Source organism: Mesoplodon densirostris, chromosome 5 (genome assembly GCF_025265405.1).
Source record: "Mesoplodon densirostris isolate mMesDen1 chromosome 5, mMesDen1 primary haplotype, whole genome shotgun sequence".
Lineage (NCBI taxonomy): Eukaryota > Metazoa > Chordata > Mammalia > Artiodactyla > Ziphiidae > Mesoplodon > Mesoplodon densirostris.
The window spans coordinates 107,141,680-107,163,894 of record NC_082665.1 but is presented as its reverse complement, the minus strand read 5'-3'; the positions used below and the strand labels follow the sequence as shown (position 1 = coordinate 107,163,894).

At 37.4% G+C, this 22,215-nt stretch overlaps 1 protein-coding gene across 4 annotated transcripts in view; it reads right to left on the bottom strand.

The window, feature by feature from the left end:
- The window catches only part of VPS8 (VPS8 subunit of CORVET complex), a 293,886-nt gene that overhangs the window by 218,804 nt on the left and 52,867 nt on the right, over positions 1-22,215 (bottom strand). For all 4 annotated transcript variants that reach the window (XM_060099245.1, XM_060099244.1, XM_060099247.1 and 1 more), the window contains exons 14-20: positions 20,620-20,700; positions 18,087-18,257; positions 10,944-11,018; positions 9,773-9,808; positions 8,794-8,884; positions 8,320-8,366; positions 7,023-7,112 (exon numbers count right to left, since the gene is read on the bottom strand). In XM_060099245.1, the coding sequence (XP_059955228.1) occupies positions 7,023-7,112; positions 8,320-8,366; positions 8,794-8,884; positions 9,773-9,808; positions 10,944-11,018; positions 18,087-18,257; positions 20,620-20,700 (591 nt within the window). The remainder of the gene's footprint in view (positions 1-7,022; positions 7,113-8,319; positions 8,367-8,793; positions 8,885-9,772; positions 9,809-10,943; positions 11,019-18,086; positions 18,258-20,619; positions 20,701-22,215) is intronic.

The window sequence follows — 22,215 nt, the reverse complement described above, 5'->3', positions numbered from 1 at the left end:
CTCTTCCTCAATGTACAGCCCTATAAGTGACCAAAGAAGACTGTTTCTCTTGTTAGGTATCTGTGTACATTTAAGATTAATTAAAGAAGACAATGTGGATATGTGAATAAAACTCTGAGCTAACAGAAAACCTAAATATTTAAGCGTGTCAATTGTCTGAGCGACTGAATAGATCATTTTATTGCATTGTGACTGTCTTACCATCTGCCAACTGAAGACATAATCTCTGCCTTTCCTTATTTCATAGGGATGATGTGAAAAGAAATGAGATAGCAGATGTAGATTCCTTCGCTTTCTGGAGCAATATAATTCTCATAATTTATATTCTAAAAATCAATCAGGCAATGAAAACCACATTGTTTGATAATGATTCAAAATCCTAACAAAGCCTAGAATGTACATGTACAGCAAAGTAGATAAACATACCTGAACACACACACACACACACACACATACCTCAGAAAGTCAGACAGATAGATCAATCAATCGATCCCTGTGGGCTCTCAGAGCTAAGCAGCTGGTATTGTAGTATTAGTACACAAACAAAACACCGTGAGCAGCTATATAGATATAGATAGCTCTCTGTATGTATATATATATGTTTATGTATTTTTCCTTTTTTTTTCTTTTCAGGTATGATGATAACAAAATAATCTTCTAGGAAAAATCTGACTCCCCAGAACCAGCATTTTTAAACAAGCCTCAGGGATAAAGCAGTATGCTGGACACCAACACTGTTTTTCTTTCTTCAAAGCATCTCAGGGAAGCATGAGTTAGACAAGGAAAGCTCTACAGCCTCACCCTACATTCAGCTTTCAGTCTCTGTCCATTCTTTGGCATGAACTCTTAATACAAAAATATATGCCAACAGCTGCTATAACAATGGCCTTGAATGTTCTCCCTGTCATGGAAATGTAAAATGAACCCGGAAAGAGAGCTTGGTAACAATGTAAGGCTTCACTCTGAAGATATTTTAAAATTACATTATTTTTTCAAATCTTTTTGGCCTTATTGATATTTTTTAAATGCCTCCAATTTATTATACCTCTACTTTGTTTCATAAACAAACAAAGATAAATGTAGCAAGATAAAATAACCCAAAATACACGAAAATGCTTCCACAGTTCATTGGGCAACTTTAGAGTTGGAGAACACTGTTAGCAGGGAACTTGGATACCAGAGAAGCCAAAGGGACAGACTGTTTCCAGAGTCGTTGACTGTGTTGACCACTGAGGACCAATAAGATGAGGAATAAAAGGGCCCACAGAATTCACAGACACGGAATGAGAGGGAGGTGAGGAGATGGAGACAGCGCATAACATGTGTGTCTCCGTTAAGACTGTACAAACAAGAGGCATAAGACTATGGGAGATGGTGCGGGGCAAAGAAGGGATTTGTTTGCTGTTTGACTTTGTTTTGGGGATGGGAAAGACAGCCCGAAGAAAGGGCAAGGTTCAAGATGTATGAGGCAGAGAACACTTTAATTTTTTTTAATCTTACTAGCTAGTGTACAAATAAATTATAATTATAGGTTCAAATCTTTTGTTAGATAAATAAAAGCCACAGCCTGTCAAAAACATCATGAGATCCAGAAGTTATCTTCTGTAGTTAAGACAGGGCAAAATATTGATTGATCTTTGGAGGAAAGCAGAAATACTGAATGGCATTATATATTCTGACTCTAAGGAAAAGGTGAGACTCCTCCTCAAAGGTAAAGATTAAAACTGAGACAGCGGGCATGAGTGCCACCTGCTGGTAACATGTAAATGCTCAGTATTTTGCCTGAGATAGAAACCAGTCTCAGGAATTGGAACTAATTGGATTAGAGGTTACCTGTTTCCAATGAGAGTTTCTCCATAATGATACAGAATTCTCAGACCTTCCCACCCAGCAAAACAAAGTCTTTTAAAAAAACACTCCTGGGGCTTCCCTGGTGGCGCAGTGGTTGAAAGTCCGCCTGCCGATGCAGGGGACACGGGTTCGTGCCCGGGTCCGGGAAGATCCCACATGCCGCGGAGCGGCTGGGCCCGTGAGCCATGGCCGCTGAGCCTGCGCGTCCGGAGCCTGTGCTCCGCAATGGGAGAGGCCACAACAGTGAGAGGCCCGCGTACCTCAAATAAATAAATAAATAATAAATTAATTAATTAATTTAAAAACACTCCTGATTAGTTGGTCATCATCCCTTTACTTCAGTACATTCAACAGTAGGAGGCACACAAGTCCAAGACTTGTTACATCATCACTAGGTCATTTTAAACTGAAATAGACTTTCTCCTGATTTCTACCCACTTACATTAGCCTTCCCTCTGCTGCAATACAATAAATCTCCATATGACAGTCCTTCACCATCTGAAAGCAGCCGTGTCTCCACTTACTTTCTCCTCAGATTAAACAACCCCAGTATTTTTTTTAACTGCTGTTTTTAAAACCTCCCACCATCCCAGTTGTGGGATGTAGGTCAGTCTGTCAACAGTCCATAAAATATCTTAGAGTTTTTATTTTCAACACATAGGCCAGTGGTACCATCACTTTCTTCTATCTGGACCTTAACACACAATTGGCTCACACTAAGTTTGTGGTCAACTAAAATCCTGTCCAGATAGATTTTCCCAATCCAGTATGCATGCAACTTAATTATTTGAATCTAGTGCAAGTTGTTTACCCTTGTTAAATTTCATCTCATAACAATTTTGATTGCTCTTTGTCAGGATCATTTGGGACCCTGAATTCTTGGTGCCATCTAAATTCAACAAGCCACTCCATAAATCTTCATCCAAGTCAATGATAAAAACTTGGATATGAAAGATCCCTAGAAAGTAATTAATACTAAGCCACCAAGAATACTCTTGGGTAGGGATGTTCATCATTTTCAAATCTACTTACTATTTACTAATCTATTTCAGCAATGAGGATAATGGAAAACTAAGACAAATTCTTTAACAAAATCAAGATGTTCTGTAATAAGCACTGCATGAATATAGTGTCCGGGGACTTCCCTGGTGGTGCAGTGGTTAAGAATCCACCTGCCAATGCCGGGGACATGGGTTCGATCTCTGGTCTGGGAAGATCACACATGCCACGGAGCAACTAAGCCTGTGCACCACAACTACTCAGCCTGCGCTCTACAGTCCACGAGCCACAACTACTGAGCCTGTGTGCCACAACTACTGAAGCCCGCGCACCTAGAGCCTCTGCTCCGCAACAAAGAAAAGCCACCGCAATGAAGCCTGCGCACTGCAATGAAGCATAGCCCCCACTCACTGCAACTAGAGAAAGCCTGTGCACAGCAAAGAAGACCCAATGCAGCCAAAAAGTTAATTAATTAAAAAGAAGAATATAGTGTCCTCACATTCCTGCCAAAAATGCAGTTTATGAGTTTAGCAAGGTTGTTTTTAGGTGAACTCATGGAAAACTGCTCATAAACCACACTGGGGTTATCAGTGGGTAGTTTCCTATGTCCACTCTTCTTTTTAAAAAATTACACTTTAAGAGTTAACCTATTTAATTATTTTATGACTGTTTTATGATTAAATATTTATGACCTAACACTTAAAACAGCAGATTTATGGTGACTTGTGCATGTATTTCACTCATCCTAATGGGCTGAAGATCACCTTTTCCAAAAGCAAACAGTCCTGCTGAGTGAAATAAACTGTGTCTCCTCTGCTTAGGCATCCATGCTTAAGTGAGTGTGCCTTAATTGAATACTGATCCAAAGTTACTTACAAATTTTTAATGATAGCTCAGATCATTCAAACAGGATCCCAAGTTATAATTCCACTGTGTCTTGAGATTTGAACAATCATGATGTAACTATATGAAATATATCCTGGGCTTCAACTTTTTTCTTTAATATATTTATCTGGACTTTTTCTTTTTTTTTTTTTTAAGATTTTCTTTCTTTCTTTCTTTCTTTTTTGATGTGGACCATCCCCAAAGTCTTCATTGAATTTGTCACAACCCTGCCTCCACTCTATGCCCTGGCCTTCCTACCGCAAGGCATACGGTATCCTAGTTCCCTGACCAGGCATCGAATCCGCAACCCCCTGCACTGGATGGTGAAGTCCCAACCACTGGACCAACCTGCATTGGATGGCGAAGTCCCTGGACTTTTCCATTTTAAAGACCATGCTCTGTGCTCATGAAAAAGGAAGCAAAACAAGCAGTGTTGCTCTAGAGTAGAGTGTAGAAGTCCAGATGTGGACTCTGAAGCCCAAGTGCCTGGATTCTAATCCCAGCTCTATCATTCACTAGCTATGTGACCTGCAACAGGCAATTCAACCTCTCTGTGCCTCAGTCTCATTGATAAATGTGAATAATGACAGTGCCTACCTGATAGAGTTATAGGAATTAAATGAGCTAACAAGTGTGAAGGGTTTGTAACAGTGCCTGCCACACAGTAAGCACTAAAGACTTCAGATGTTTGCTATTATTATCATTCTTGATCACCTATTAACATCACCCCTTCTCACTCATCCTTTCCCTGCACTTGCTCTGAAAATAACAATATAGTACAGTGGTTAGTTAAGAGCTGGGCTCTGAAGTCAGAAAAACCTGGATTGGAGTTCTGTCCTCACTCTTTATCAGCAATACTACCTTGGGAAGACACTTAACCTCTCTCAGCCTAAATTTGCTCATCAATAAAATGAGGATAAAAACAGTATCTACTTCGTGGTGCTGTTGTGAGAATTAAACAAAAATGAATGTCTCACCCTTCACGTAGCACTTGGCACATAATATACGTATTCAGTGAATCTTTGCCAAAAGCCCTCCTTCGTGCCCCTTAGCATTTTGGTAGGCACAGTCTGCACCAGACCAGTCTCTTTTCTGACAGTCGTATAGATTCTTGATGCTTTTGGCAAATATCTTTGGTTATCTGCCTCTATCCAACTCTGGTAGCTGTTCTGTGTTTTGTAGACAGATACTGCTCTCAACATTCCTCCCCATTTCCTTTCTCTTTGAATTGTTTGTGGTTATTACATCAGAATTTAAGAATTTCCTGTTCTTTGTGAACCTATTATTATTTTGGAGGCTATAACCATGAGACTGTGCCCATATTTTTTTCCCTAAAATATCTTCTTTCTAAAACACAGGATTCACGAGTGTTATTTTTTCATCATTATTACAAACTTTAAAATAAATGATAATTTTCCTATCGATAATCTATCCCTTCTATTTCCCCAATCATTGGGAAAAAGTAAATTCAGGATAATGGTTCCCACCATCATTTCCTTGACCACCTATGAGACTAAATGATTAATAAATCAAAAATGTTATCAGATACTCTTTTTAGCAGAATAAAACCTCTGACAAATACCTAGATGGTTAAAGAACACATTACTACTACAGTTTGTTTCTCAGTAAATTTTACAATCTCATGCTGAGATTCTTTCATATCTCTCCATCAGAATATCACTTTTGTTCCTTTCTTATTTTATACCTCTCTACCATATTCTTCCCCAGCAAGGTGGTTTCCATCTTATGTGTACATGCGCACACGCACACACACACACCCCTCTTTAGCCCCTCCTAGCATTCCCTATTGGATGTTTCTTTTCAACAAAGTACATCTTCCAACGACCAGAGTTCTTACATGAGTACCATCCTACCACCTCTTGGTAACAGATACCTTCTGGTTAAAATACTAAGTTTTCTTTTCTATATATACTGCATTGATATACAAAATCATATATATACAAGGTACTGTTCCCAAACAGTTTTGTCCCCAAATGCCTTCTTTCTGCCATATGTTTTCCTCTCCTAAGTTATCTATTTTTATAATCTTATATAGGCTTCTTTCTCTTCTTTACTGACAAATGTAATAAGCCTCTAGCCAAAAGGCAATGCAAGTTACTCTGCCAGAAGCCCACTACTGCGGCATTAAAGAGTACAGTTCAGGAAACCAAATCCTGTTTTGATACCCTCCAACTGTTAACTGCCCCATCTATCCTTGTCTTCCAAAGTTAAGAGCAGCAAACGGAAATATAAAAAAGATATGAGCTGTGTCTGCTCCTCCAGAACTCCAAAACCCTAGATTTCTTTTAAACATTTCCATTAATGTACACAAGAAAAGTTATTTTGACTAGATTGTCAACTTTAAGATAGCAAGGACTACTTATCTTTTACATACTACCGCCCAGTGCCTAGTACATGTTAGACCAGAGGCTGCATCCTTTGACCCATGGGCCAAGTCCTCCCACAGCCTGTTTCTGAATGGCTCACAGCTAAGAATGGTTTTTACATTTTTAAAGAGTTGTTTAAAAACAAACAAATAAGAAATCACTCAGAGGAATATGTGACCGAGACCATATATACCCCACAAAGCCTATATTTCCATCTAGTCCTTCTCAGAAAATGTTTGCTGACCCCCGTATCAGACCCTCAAATGTTTGTTAAAAGGGGAGGCAGGGGGAGGGGAGGGAGCCCTCAGAATGGGAAAGAAGACACAGATTTGCAACAAATATATTTTGAGGTCAGTGCAAATGGTGAAACTCTCGTAATAAGCACTGTGCAGGTCTTTAAGTCATTCCTTGACTTCCATTTTCACTGAGTTTCAAGAGAAACTAAAGGTCATTCATCAGTATATTTAAGAGATCATAATTTTTTTTTTTTGCAACGTATCTAATCTTGAATCACAGGTGCTCCTAGGAGAACTAAATTTAAACCTTGGTAGTACACTTCTTCTCCAACTAGCCTAGTTAACGTAAGTGTTAGTCATCAGCAAGGTGTAAGGTGTCAATTCTCAGGTATGTGCCCTTATACATACATCCTTTCCTTCCATGCAGCACCAAGTGCCTAAGCACTAACAACCCACAACATTTTACTCACCTGTTCCCATGTGTCTGTACACCTGTTACCTCAAAATTCAATCACTGAGAATGCTCCACAAACCCTGTAATAAAGCTCTGAACACTGAAAAATGTTTAACCAAAACATGAAAGTCCCATTCTCATATAATATCAGAGCAGTAATAGTAGACCTATTCATAGCAATGTCTATTAGAAGCACTTGCAAAGGTGTACCTGAAAATGCTGTTCCATCACTTGGATTTTTCCCTGGTCTGGGCACTTTTTTAGAGCTCGATCTGCATAATGGAACAGGATTTCCACCATCTGTAAGGAAAACAGCTTTGTATATAAATTAAAGTATATCTCTAAAGTTTTTCAATACTTAATATATGTGATCTTCTTAAATAATACAGAATCAGGCTTTGCTATTATATTAAAAATACAATTTAAAATTTTAGTGACTTTATTTCTCAGTTTTTTTAACCCCAGCCTAATTTCTTTCAGCCTCAGGGTTAGTACCAACTTGCTAATCTTTCCTAATAAATACCTCCAGGTTCCAGACCTCATTAGTATATATATTGCTCAGGAACTAAAAAGTTGAAGTTTAGCTCTTCAGTTATCCTCTGCATATGTCTTTCCCTAAAGAACACAGACAGCCAATACTTTTTTACCAGATACTGAGAAAATCAGTTGTAAGTCTCAGGATTGACCAATTTCTGTGTATGTTTTCTAAATGTTTATACTAATTTGGAATCTAATTTTTACCAATGCATTTGCACAATAAAAAGGGGGAGGAATGACTATAGTAAATGAATTCAAGCAAGTCTAGACTAGGAAAACAAAGCTAATGTTAAATATTAACATTAACCATATTAATACTAATTAATAATAATAATAAACATCAGGCTTCTCTGCTCCCTCAGGCAACACAAACACTTGCACATATAGTATTTCTCATTATTACTAATCAGTTTATAAAGACCAACAAATGTCAACTTTCTGTGGACTATAATTAGGTTCAGAGATAACCCAGATCCCTGGGTTTTTTACTCCTCCTACTGTCTGCTGTCTTTTAGCTATTTTACTATTTATAATTTTCATAAGAGAGTGAGCAAGGGAAAAAAGAAAGGGTGATAAGAAGGAATTTAAAAAGCACTCAAGATAACACCAAGGAATTACAATCTGACTTGTTTTCTTTTTTTTTTTTTTTTTTGCTGTACGCAGGCCTCTCACTGTTCTGGCCTCTCCCGTTGCAGAGCACAGTCTCCGGACGCGCAGGTTCAGTGGCCATGGCTCATGGGCCCAGCCGCTCCACGGCGTGTGGGATCTTCCTGGACTGGGGCACGAACCCGTGTCCCCTGCATCAGCAGGTGGACTCTCAACCACTGCGCCACCTGGGAAGCCCTGACTTGTTTTCTTAATACACTCTCTTCTTAACTGTAGTTATTTACCTAATCATGCCCAAGATTATTAGCAAATACCAAAGGCAATCTGCACTGTATCCCAGTAAAGACCCTATTAAAATACTCACCCGATCTGCAACAACAGCCTTTCTCTTACTGGCATCCCCTGATAATCCTGCAGAGAAGCAAAATCCAGCATAAATACAAAGTTAATCCATATCTTCAGGAGTGAAACTGCTCTGGTCTTGTACTGATAACCTATGCTAACAGTAGATATAACAATCCTTAGGTATCAAAATGTTGGATAATATGCCATAACAGGAACACCTCCCATCTAGTGGACCAGATACCTTATCAATGTACTTCCCTTTTGTTCTAATAATAAATTTTCCTTATGAAATGAATTTTAAAAGTGACATTTAAAATTCTATATCCTGTATTTGTCATTAACCTTTTTCGCTGAAAGTCTGTAAGGTTTGATAACATCTTGCTTATAAAACACTTGAACACTAAGTCAAAAGTGTTCTGTAAGTGATTAGTATTATTCATTTTCTCTGCTCCAGAAAAACAACACCTACTACACCAGTGTTCTGTTAACTTACCCACTACTGCTTTTGCTTTTCCTTCATGGAAAGACCATGCAAGAGCCAAGGCTTCTGTAAGGCAGTCTTGTTTCAGGAGGTGATCCACTCTCTAAAATGAATAAATGAGAGAAGACAGACCCCTTTGTCTGACCAATCACCAGTCAAAATTCCTATTCTACCTAGTATCTTTCCAGAAGTTGCTGCTTAGTATCTAAAGTTATTCCAATAACCATGTGAATATCTTATTTCCAAGAAAAACAATTTCTTAAGGCACTGGATAGTACAGTGACTGTATAGGCGAGTATAAGCAGCCACAAGGCCTAAATATGAAAAGAGGAAACAGCTAGAATGTCACTGTAGCAGAAACAGCTAGTTATCACAACATCCATTCACTCCCTCCTCTTTCGTAACAAATCCCAAGTTTATTTGAGACAGCAATAAACCAGCTAAAGGACATTTCTAAGACTCCCTTGTAGCCACTTGGGGCCATGTGACTAAGTTCTGGCCAATGATAAGTGGAAGTGCTATCTGGACCTTTCTGGGATGTCACCTTAAAAGGCCGGGGCCAGCCTTCTCTTCTCTTCCCTCCTTCCTGGAATGTGGATTTAAAAGCTGGAACTCCAGCAGTCATATTGGAACATGAAATGATCCTGAGACTAGAATCCACACACAAGGATGGGACAATAGGGTAGTATGCCAAAGACCATGGAGTTGCCATACCAGCCACAGACTGCCTACCTCCAGATTGCTTTTACATGAGAGAGAGTTCTTTTACACCACTGGTATTTTGAATTTTCTGATATATGCAGCCAAACCTTAACATTAGTTATAGTCAGTTTTATCAAATCAAGTATATGATAGTTACAATGGTTTTGATGTACACTTCTGAAATTAAAAAGCACAAATCCAAACACTCTTTTTCTGCAAAGTCAGAGCAAAAAACGTGAAGATGCTCTCAATTCAATAGCGCTAACATATAAAATTACTTTGAACTCACCTCTCTCCAGCTTCTCAGCATCATCACATAAACAGACTGGAAAACAAAGAGACGGAAATTAAAATTATCATCTTTAACAGACTTGTTTGAGAGACACATTTGTCTCAGTCCTACATCTCATTTTACATCTCTTTAAGTAAAAACATTTCATACTACAGTTAAAAGTATTTACTAAAGGGTCTTCAACGGCCCACGTTAAAGAGTAAATCAAACATTTAAAGGTCAATAAGTCCACAGTCCAAGAAGGAGTTAATTCCACGGGCAAGGAAGAAGGAAAGTCCAATCTCCCAACATGTTTCTCCGTGCTAAGTTTTTTTTTTAATTTATTTAATTAATTTATTTATTTTTGGCTGCACTGGGTCTTCGTTGCTGCGCACGGGCTTTCTCTAGTCGTGGAGAGCAGGGGATACTCTTCGTTGCAGTGTGTGGGCTTCTCATTGTGGTGGCTTCTCTTGTTGCAGAGCACAGGCTCTAGAGTGCAGGCTCAGTAGTTGTGGCACACGGGCTCAGTAGTTGTGGCTCACGGGCTCTAGAACGCAGGCTCAGTAGTTGTGGCGCATGGGCTTAGTTGCTCTGTGGCATGTGGGATCTTCCTGGACCAGGGCTCAAATCCGTGTCCCCTACATTGGCAGGCAGATTCTTAAACCATTGTGCAACCAAGGAAGCCCTCCATGTTAAGTTTAAAGAAAAAAAACCCACAGGAACAAATTGACATACAAAAAGTTCCTATTCTAAGTTAAATGTCTCAATGCACTTTAATATACCCTAAGATGATCTAAGCTAAAGGACATCTTAATTACATGTCAAATACTAATGATAAGGTATCTTCCTGGTCATGAAAACATAAATGTGAAGGAACATTATGAAAGTATCCCTCTGAACAAAGAAAACCAGAACCTAAACAAAAGTAAAAATACAGTATGTCTAAAAGTAGAGGAAATAATTAGTTGTAAAGCACAGAGAACTATATTCAACATCTTATAATAACCTATAATAAAATAAAGGGGCAATCATAAAAACATTAATTAAAAATCATCTAACCCCTAAAAGTTTTCAATTACTGCTAATCAGTATTCATTTTGTAATGCACTGCCCTCTTTACCAGCAACCTCCTTCAGCCCCTACTATCCTGACACAAATGCACACCAAGTCACAGAGTGGAAGAACTTACTTTTGTCCCCAAATAAAAGATCTGACCACCATAGCTGCTGATGGATTGATAACAAGCCTTCTCTCCAACCAAAGCCTAAAAAGAAAAATTTAAAGGTAAAAATTACATGCATTAGGAGTCTCAAGTTTTAAAGAATGTGGATTACAGAGACAACACGGCTTCATCCCATAAGTGAGTGGGGGAAAAAAAATGTCCGTCAAGTGCCAGCCTGTCAGTGGAAGTGGCATAAAGGCAAAGTGCAAAAAGTAATTCTCTGCTCATATACGGTCTCTTTATTTTTCAGAGTAATGCGTAAAGGGAAGAACATGCCAACTTCTAAATTTGAAGCAAAATTGTTGCAACCTGCCCACTACTGGATGACAGGTAGTCACTGCTTCTGGCAAAGAATAGGGCTACTTGAAATGGTACCTCCAAGTTCTTTGAAATAAATATCAACAAAAAACACAAGAGGAAACAGGAAGATAAAGCAGCACAGTATATGAAAGTCAGCACAGCCCAGCAAAATAGAAACGAACCCTACTATCTGATAAATCGGGTTGCAGATTTTGGCTCTGTCACCCAATAGGTGACAGAGTTTAAACAAGTTTCAAACTTCTGACAATTACATTTTTCCGTCTTTGAAAACCATGTCGTTTCTGGGAGGCTTAAATACATTAATATTTATAAATCTCCTAAAATATGTAAGTGGTCAATACTGATAACTAGTAAGTTTTCTTAACTTTTTATCATGAAAATTTAAAAATATATACAAAGCTAGAGAGAATAAAATAATGAACCCAATGTATCCAGTAACCAGCTTCATTAATTATCACTTCATCACTGATCTTGTTTCATCTATATTCCCACTGACTCCCCTATAACACAGTAAAAATTCTGAAGTAAATCTCAGATCTTGAACATCTCATATACAAAAATTCAGTATATGCACAATAAATAAATCCTTTCTAACGTAACCACACAATTTCATTGACAGGCTTTCAAAAATTAACAATCATTCCTCCATGTCAAATATCTAATCAGTGTTTGGATTTCAAATTGTCTCATAAATGTCAAATGTTATTGAGCTTTCTGTTCTTTGTTTTGTTTCTACATTTCATTTGTTTAAATCAAGACCCAAATAAGGGCCACACACTGAAGCTGGCTGATGCATCTCTTAAGTCTGTTTTAATCTACAGAGTTTGCCTCTATCTCTCACGGTCCTTTATTTTCCTTGAAGTTTATTTGCTGAAGACGCTGTAACAGTTATTCCATAGAGTTTCCTACTATCTGGATTTTGCTAATGGCATCCCCATGGAATCTTTTAACATGTTCCTCTGCTTCTGTATTTCCTCTAGAAGATCAGAATCAGTGGGTTTTTTTTGTTTGTTTGGTTTGGTTTTCTGGTAGTACCACTTTAAGTATGACGTTAGTGGTAGGATTTTTGTAGATGCTCTTTATTATCAGGCTGAAGAAGTTCCCTTCTATTCCTAGTTTGCTAAGAATTTTATCAGGAATAGATACGGAATTTTGTGAAATGCTTTTCTACATCTTTTGAGATGGTATTATGACCTTTCTTTTACAAAAAACTAAATCAGTGAATTACACTTTTTTTAAAAATAAATTATTTATTTATTTATTTATTTTTGGCTGCATTAGGTCTCCGTTGCTGTGTGCGGGCTTTCTCTAGTTGTGGCGAACAGGGGCTACTCTTCTTTGCAGTGTGCGGGCTTCTCATTGGGGTGGCTTCTCTCATTCTGGAGCACTGGCTCTAGGCGCACGGGCTTCAGTAGTTGTGGCACGTGGGCTCAGTAGTTGTGGCTTGCAAGCTCTTGAGCACAAGCTCAGTAGTTGTGGCACATGGGCTTAGCTGCTCTGTGGCACGTGGGATCTTCCTGGACCAGGGCTCAAACCCGTGTCCCCTGCATTGGCAGGCAGATTCTGAACCACTGCGCCACCAGGTAAGTCCCTACATTGACTTTTTTTTTTTTTTTTTTTTGCAGTACGCGGGCCTCTCACTGTTGTGGCCTCTCCCGTTGCGGAGCACAGGCTCCGGACACGCAGGCTCAGAGGCCATGGCTCACGGGCCCAGCTGCTCCGCGGCATGTGGGATCTTCCCGGACCGGGGCACGAACCCGCGTCCCCTGCGTCAGCAGGCAGACTCTCAACCACTGCGCCACCAGGGAAGCCCCCTACATTGATTTTTAAATGTTAAACCAGCCTGGCATGACTTGGATAAACACCCTTTGACCATAATTACTCTTTTTATACATTGCTGGTTTCTATCTGCTACTGTTCTAAGGATTTTTGCTTCTCTGCTCATGAGGTCATTGGTCTATAGCATTCTTTATTGTAATGTCTTCGGTTTTATTTTCAGAGGTAAGCTGGTGTCATAAAAAGAATTACGTGCTCTCTTTTTCTCTATTTTTAAAAGATTTTTGTGTAAAATTGATATTTTTTTCCTTGAATATAATAGACTTCACCAGTGAAGCTATCTGAGCCTGGACTTTCTTTTAGGAAATCAAGTTAATGTACAGCCACACAGAAGTACAACCACTTAGATTTTCACTTCTTGAGTCAGCTTTGGCAATTTGTGCCTTCCAAAGAATTTTTCCATTTCATCCAAAATTGTTTAATTTATTGGCATAAAGTTATTCATATTATCTTTTTAATATCTTTAGACTCCATAGCAACCGCACCTCTCTCATTCCTGATATCAGTAATTGTGTCTCCTCTTTCTCTGGATTAGTCTCACTGGAGGTTTATCAATTTTATTTATCTTTTAAAGAACAAAATTTATTTTCTTTGATTTTCTCTATTGTTTGTCCATTTCCTACTTAACTGATATATGTTCATCTTTATTATTTCTTCCTTTAATCTACTTCAACTTTATTTGCTCTTCTCTATTTCCTAAGATAGAACCCTAGACAACTGATTTGAGATCTTTTTTTCTCTAATGTATTTAACGTTATAAATTACCCTCAAACTTTTTTTTTAAATTTATTCATTTTATTTTTGGCTGCGTTGAGTCTTCGTTGCTGCACGTGGGCTTTCTCTATTTGCGGCGAACAGGGGCTACTCTTCGTTGCAGTGCATGGGCTTCTCATTGTAGTGGCTTCTCTTGTTGTGGAGCACAGGCTCTAGGTGCACGGGCTTCACTGGTTGCAGCACACAGGCTCTAGGGCACACAGGCTTAGTTGCTCCACGGCATGTGGGATTTTCCCTGTCCGGGGATTGAACCCGTGTCCCCTGCATTGGCAGGAGGATTCTTAACCACTGTGCCACCAGGGAAGTCCCACACCCTCAAAATTAATTTAATTATAGGCCCCAATGTTTTTCTGAAATATAGCTGATTTACAATGTTGTGTTAGTTTCAAGTATACAGCAAAGTGATTCAGTTATACATATATATATTCTTTTTCAGATTCCTTTCCCTTATAGATTATTAAAAGATATTGAGTATAGTTCCCTGTGCTATACAGTAGGTCCTTGTTGGTTATCTATTTTACATATGGTAGTGTTTATATGTTAATCCCAAACTCCTAATTATCCCTCCCCCTCTTTCCCCTTTGGTAACCATAAGTTTATTTTGTATGTCTATGAGTCTGTCTGTTTTATAAATAAGTTCATTTGTATCATTTGTTTAGATTCTGCATACAAGTGATATCATGATATTTGTCTTTCTCTGGTTTACTTCAGTCAGTATGATATATCTAGGTCCATCCACGTTGCTGCATTATTTCATTATTTCATTCTTTTTATGTCTGTGTAATATTCCGTGTATATACCACATCTTCCTTATCCATTCATCTGTCGATGGACATGTAGGTTGCTTCCATGTCTTGGATATTATAAATAGTGCTTCTATGAACATTAGGGTGCATATATCTTTTTGAATTATAGTTTTGTCCAAATATATGCCCAGGAGTGGGATCGCTGGATCATATGGTAATTCTATTTTTAGTTTTTTAAGGAACCTCCATCCTGTTCTCCACAGTAGCTGTGCCAATTTACATTCCCACAAACAGTGCAGGAAGGTTCCTTTTTCTTCACACCCTCTCCAGCATTTATTATTTGTAGAGGTTTTGATGATGGCCATTCTGACTGGTGTGAGGTGATACCTCATTGTAGTTTTGATCTGCATTTCTCTAATAATTAGCAATGTTGAGCATCCTCTCATGTGCCTATTGGCCATCTGTATGTCTTCTTTGGAGAAATGCCTTTTTAGATCTTCTGCCCATTTTTTGATTGGGTTGCTCGTTTTTTTGATATTGAGCAGTATGAGCTGTTTGAGACCACAGCTGTTTGATATGCTGTATTTTCACTTTCGTTTAGTTCAAAATATATTCTAATTTCCTTTGAGATTTCTTCTTTGACTCATGGGTTATTTATAAAAATGTTACTTAATTTCCAAATATTTGGTTTTTCTCCAGATTTACCCTGGTGATTCCTTCAACAATTTGTTGTAGTTTGTTTTATGGCCTAGCATATAATCTATTGGATGCTCCATGTGCACTTGAAAAAGTTTGTAATTTGCTTTTGTTGGGTGGAATATTCTATAAATGTCAGTTAAGTCAAGTTGGTCAATAATTTTGTTGTCTTCTATACCCTTGATGGTTTTGTCTACTAATTCTATTAATTATTGATAAAGGAGTTTTGAAATTTCCAAACTCTAATAGTGGACTTGTCTGTTTCTCCTTTTAGATCTGTTAGTTTTAGTTTCATATATTTTGAAGGTCTGTTATTAGGTGCTTAAACCTTTAAGACTGTTATGCCTTCTTGACAAATTAACACTTTTTTATCAATTTGAAATTTCTCTTTATCTCTGACAATATTCTCTACTCTGAAATCTACTTAATCTGATATTAAAATAGCCATTCTAATGATTAGTGTTTGCATGATATGTCTTTTTCCTTCCCCTTACTTTTAACTTGTCTGTGTCTTTGTATTTAATGTGAACTTTTTGTAGACAGCATATAGTTGGTTCTTGCTTTTTTTATCCAGTCTGACAATCCTTGCCTTTTAACTGAAATGTTTAGACTACTTCCATTTCCTATAATTATTGATATAGTTGGGTTTAGATTATCTTATTGTTTTCTTCTTTTTTTTTTTTTTTTTTTTTTTTTTGCTGTACGCGGGCCTCTCACTGTTGTGGCCTCTCCCATTGCAGAGCACAGGCTCCGGACGCGCAGGCTCAGCGGCCACGGCTCAGGGGCCCAGCCGCTCCACGGCATGTGGGATCTTCCCGAACCGGGGCACGAACCCGTGTCCCCTGCATCGGCAGGCAGACTTTCAATCACTGCGCCACCAGGGAAGCCCCTATCTTATTGTTTTCTACTTGTATTACCTGTTCTTTTTTTATGCGTTGTTGAATTTAATATTTTTTAACATTCCATTTTGTTGCTACCAGTGACTTATAAAGGTATACTTCTTTTTCAGTGACTGCTCTAGTGTTTACAACATGCAGCTTTAACTAATGTCAGTCTACATTTACATAATATTATACTATTTGATGTATAATGTTAACAACCTTACAATAATATACTTCCTTCCCCCCACTCCCTGCTGTTACGTACTATTTTCGTCACACTATTACCTCTACATATCATAAACATTACTTTTGTTTTAAACAGTCAACTGCTTTTGTTAAATGACAATATTAAGGTATAATTTACATACCATAAAATTCACTCATTAAGTATACAATAATTTTTAGTAAATTTACAGTTGTTCGACCATCACCAAAATCCAGTTTTAGAATGTTTCCATCACTCCACAGAGATACCTTTTACCTATTTCCAGTCAACCCTCATTCCCTCTCCTGGTCCCAGTCCCACTAATCTACATATGGCTCTATAAACCTGCCTTTTCTGGACATTTCATATAAATATAATCAAAGAGTATATGGTCTTTCCATATGGCTTCTTTCACTTAACACAGTATTTTTGAGGTTAATCCATGTTGTAGCATGTGTCAACAGTTCATCTTTTTTATTGAGGAATAGCATTCTATTATACAGATATGCCACATTTTGTTTATCTATTTATCAGCTAGTGGACATTTTGACTGTTTTGACTTTTTAGCTATTAAGAATAATACTGCTATGAACATTTGTGTACAAGTGTTTATGTAGAGATATGTTTTCATTTCACTTGAGTAGCTACCTAGGAGTAGAATAATCGCTCAGTCATATGGAATCTTTATGTTTAATATTTTGAGGAACTGCCAAAATGCTTTTCACAGTGGCTGCACCATAATCCACAAGCAAAGTATGAGAGTTCCAATATTTCTGCATCCTAATCAACATTTGTTATTGTCTGTCTTTTTGATTATAGCCATCCTAGTGGGCATGAAATGGTATCTCACTGTGAGTGTGATTTGCATTTCCCTAATGATTAATGATGTTGAGCATCCTGTCATCTGCTTATTGGCAGATGACTGCAGACACTCATTATATATGACCTTCATTACTACTTTTTTCAAGAAATTATCCAGAGAAGACTCAAAAAGTCTAAATTTCCTGCTTAAAGATTACTGGCTTAGGAAACATGAGATCACAATTCAAAGTAATTTAACTGTAAACTACCTGTGTAAACTGCTAAAGGCCATTATTGTCGATCATAACTTTTGTGTCTTCCTTCTCTACAGGCTCCTACATTTCATCTATTTCCTATTCCTCCAGAATCATCTTTCTTTCTCTCAAAGCTCTCTTTGCCTTTTAATGGCTACAGCCTCCATACCTGTTCCAGCCTTTACTAATCCCCCAAATATTTCCAAAGCCTTATAGGCTACCTGTCTCTCTAGTCATTTATTCCTTAAATCTATCAGGCTTGCTGTCAACATAATAAACTTTCTAAAATACCTTGCTTTTACAATTTCTTTCTCATGAACTTTCAGTTTCATTTCATTATTTCAGTATGAAAGTTAAAATTCTTTGGTATTAAATTAGTCACATTTCCAAGTAGAAGACAACAGGAATTATTGTTCTAATTCACATTCCTGAATACTTACAAACACACTCACATCCACTTCAACCTAGTTAGTGGCTTTTAAAAAAAAAAATCTCAAGACTTAAAGATAACTCCTCAGAATTCCTATTTCTAAAACAAAACAACAACAAAATACCAAGTTTATCAAAGCAATACTAAGATAATGCATTACCCTTACCAGTGCCTGGCTCACGTTTCCTCCAGTGGCTAGAGATTTGAAATGGCTGCTATTATAGACCAACTGAACTTCTGAGATCTCTACCGTTTCCAATTCCTCTTGAGTTTGCCGATCAATCACATGCAACTTCTCTACACTGTCCAAGAGCACAATCGTGCGTGAGTTTATCCACTGTAATTCAAGCACACAACAACACAAAAGTGAGGCCCATCCCACACCGTCATCCAGGGCAAAAAAGCTTGGCAACTCATTTAAATGACACTGACGACCTTATCCATTTAATTAATAACTTGATGACACCACAATCACAGCAAGAACTACTCAGTGACAACCCAGAGAACGACAGGTGCACAGCGTAGTACTGAGTTTTGATGGTGTTAAAATGACTCATAGTGTAAAAGATGGCTAACTAAGAGCTCTAATAGATATTATGGGATATACTGTTTTTTATCAATGTTTTTGAAAGGTACATCGGCACAATGACTTAAGCAAAGTGACCAACTTTGCATTTCTAGTGTTTTTGACATTAATCAAACAAAAGGGCAAATGAAACCTTATAAACCTATCTGGTCAAAGAATGATTGTTACCATTTAAGTAATTCATATTTAAAAAATACAAGCTATTTAAAATATGTATTTCCTTCAAAATATACCTACAAATTATGGCAGAGTTCTTTGCTCTTTCTATTTCTCTATATATTCTGAATATTCTTTAATTAGTACTATTATAATATTAAAAGTAATAACAATAATAATGTTAAAATCTTCTGAAGGATACCATTTTGATAAATTTCTTGGGTTATATATAAGATTTCTTATTTTCAAAATATTTTTTTGAAAAATCTCAATCCCTTCCCAAGAAATAAATGAAGTCTTAAAATCTGCTCAATTAGAATTCTAAATTAGCCAGAACAAAGTACTTCCCCTGTACTTTCTCTCTCTGGTATTCATTTTGGTTTATTTATATGAATTCTTCCCATGTTATCAGAAATTATTTGCATAATATCATATCAAAGACAATCAAGTTGAAAATGGATCAATTTTCTTTTGACTATGTTGAATATGTACTTTAACACTGTGTTACACAGGAAGGGTTTGGTTTTCCAAAAAAAACTGTCCCTCAGGAAACAGAGTTTGACACTCAACTCATTTACAAAGAGCTTTTGTAAGGTGCTCTCTTGATTACTTTACTTTGAGAAACAAAGTATCATTTAGGAAAGACACATTATTCAGCCCTGTATAAACTTAGTGCTAGTTTTTAGATGTTTTCAAAGGTCACCTGGTTAAAAGAGAAAGAATAACAAAAAAACATTAGCAGGATTAGCAATTATTCTTGGGATTAGATCCTCACAATTTTAAGCATTGACACATTGTAAACAAGCCTTTTAAAGGTAATTTACAAAGCAATGCAGTTAGGGGTCGCATCATGAATAAGCCACAGGACAAATGAAAAACACCAACTGTCCTACTAGTAGGAGAATGGCTACGTGTGGTTGGGAAAATTTTTTCCAGGGACAGAATCATATGCAGATTTTTAAAGTGCTGCATCTCAAACATCTTAAATGGAAGCAATGATGATGAATTCTAGAAAATTGTGTTAGATGATTTTCAACAAGGGGTTCTGGTGATGACAAAAACACTGATGTCTTATATGCATGAGAAGAGGTTGAACAAAATTATTTCATGAAATGTGTATGAAAAAAGTATTATTTCTAAATCAAGTCTGTATATGAGATTGAAAGGCAATGTGCAAATAAATTAATAAATCATCTATTATAAAAATTGATGCAAAAAGAAATAATCTTTTTTAAACCAAAAGTTGCACAGGACTGAGATGCATAGTAGAGAGAGAACTCTGAAAAGTTTTTAGCCACAGATAAAGAATAGCTCCTGAACTCCTGAACCAATTAGGACATACTCAGAAGTACAAAAATGTGTTAACAAAGAAAGCCTGGCAATGATCCTGAAGAAATGATTCTGATCTCCTCTTTGAGCTAATCAGGATATTAAAGAAAACTTTTGCTGATCCTGCCAGTGTTCAGCAGGACATAAGGCTAGAAGGCAATAAAAATAATGTGGCATCACACCAGCCTCAGACTTTATTCAGTAGAAGCAGGATTTAACTTTTTTTTTTAATTTATTTATTTTTGGCTGTGTTGGGTCTTCATTGCTGCATGCGGGCTTTCTCTAGTTGCAGCGAGTGGGGGCTACTCTTTATTGCGGTGCGCAGGTTTCTCATTGCGGTGGCTTCTCTTGTTGCGGAGCACAGGCTCAGTAGTTGTGGCGCAGGGGCTTAGTCACTCTGCGGCATGTGGGATCTTCCTGGACCAGAGCTCGAACCTGTGTCCCCTGCATTGGCAGGCGGATTCTTAACTACTGCACCACAGGGAAGCCCAGGACTTCACTTCTGTCCACATTTTATATAATCCTAAAGGTCATGATTTATGGCAGAAATCCTGGTAGCCTTAATACAACATGGAGTCAAAACAATCACATAAGATGAACGGGGATATTTCATTTCAACAATACTCACAGTAAAGTTGATGAGGTCATAGTATAGGTGAAGATGCTTTTGCTTAGTAACATGTATTGCTCCAGATTCGTCTCTCTTAACCTGATGACGAAATAAAAACAACCTAAATATCAGCTATTGTTTGAGAGACGTTTTAAAGTCTCACCTAGTCAATCCACCTAGAAAATGATTTCCATTCAGAATATGGATAAAACAAAAATATTGATAATTAAAGAAACTACACAAATGAAAAAAATCATTCACATCATGATTTGTACCAAAATCCATAGTACACCTTGTCAGTGGTCTAGTTGTCAGTTTAGGCATACCTTGTTTTATTGCACTTCACTTTATTGTGCTTCCAGATATTGTGTGTTTTACAAACTGAAGGTTTGTGGCAACCCTGTGTCAATCAATCAATCAGCGCCACTTTTCCAATAACATTTGCTCACTTCATGTCTCTGTGTCACATTTTGGTAATTCTTGCAATACTTCAAACTTTTTCATTATTATTGTATTGTTATAGTAATCTGTGATCAGTGATCTTTGATGTTAATATTGTCATTGTTCTGGCATTTTTTAGCAATAAAGTATTTTTAAATTAAGGTATGTACATTGTTTATTTTAGAGATAATGCTATTGCACACTTAAGAGACTACAGCATAGTGTAAACATAACTTTTATATGCACTTGGAAACCAAACAACTTATGTGACTCACTTTATTGCAATATTTGCTTTATTGCAGTGGTCTGAAACTGAACCCACAATATCCCTGGGGTATGTCTGTACAGGCAAATGCTGTATGTAATATTCACTCTGTCATAATTCAGAAAAACCTAACTGCATCACGTCAATGACTATTTAGCCAGAGTTAAAGCATAAAATGGGATTGGTGGCATAATGTAAAAAAGTAAAACAAAAGTTCATTAAAAGAAAAAAAACTGCTGCAGTGAGAAAACTAGGCTTCTTTGGGTGAAGTATGATACTATTATAGCTCAAACAGCCCAAAATCTCCCAAAAGAAACTCAAGTGTCAATATTTTACTTATATATGCATATATATACTCTCTATAATCTTCAATCATCCTTATAATTTGCTCTCTCCACTTGTGCTCCAAGGTAACAGAGCACTGAAGAAGAAGAACACACCACAATGACCTGCCTGAAATTCATGACGTTTAATTCAACCTGGGTTTTCTTGCATACTCTCCACAGTAGTCTTCCAGATGTCTTCCTTTCCCTTTAAGTCACAATTCCTCTTTGCCTTCTAGTCCCAACACTTGTAGCGTTGACCTCACCAGATATCTTAACAAACAACTGAGACCATTTAATGTGAGCCCTTTGTGTACTCCCATCTTCACTTCCTAAGTCACCTCCCCTGTAAGAAAGAATGCTCTGGTAAAAAGGAGCGTAAGATCTACAGCTATGTGTTTAAGAGTAAGTTCCACTATTACAGCTGAGTCACCAAGGGTAAATCATTTATTCTTTCAGTTTCCTCATTTGTAAAATGAAAATAAGACAGCACCAAATTGTTCCATATCTTGCATATGTTGAAAGTGTTTCGTAAACAAAAAGGTCAATGCCAACATTAACTATTCTAAGATTGGCTAAAGTCCT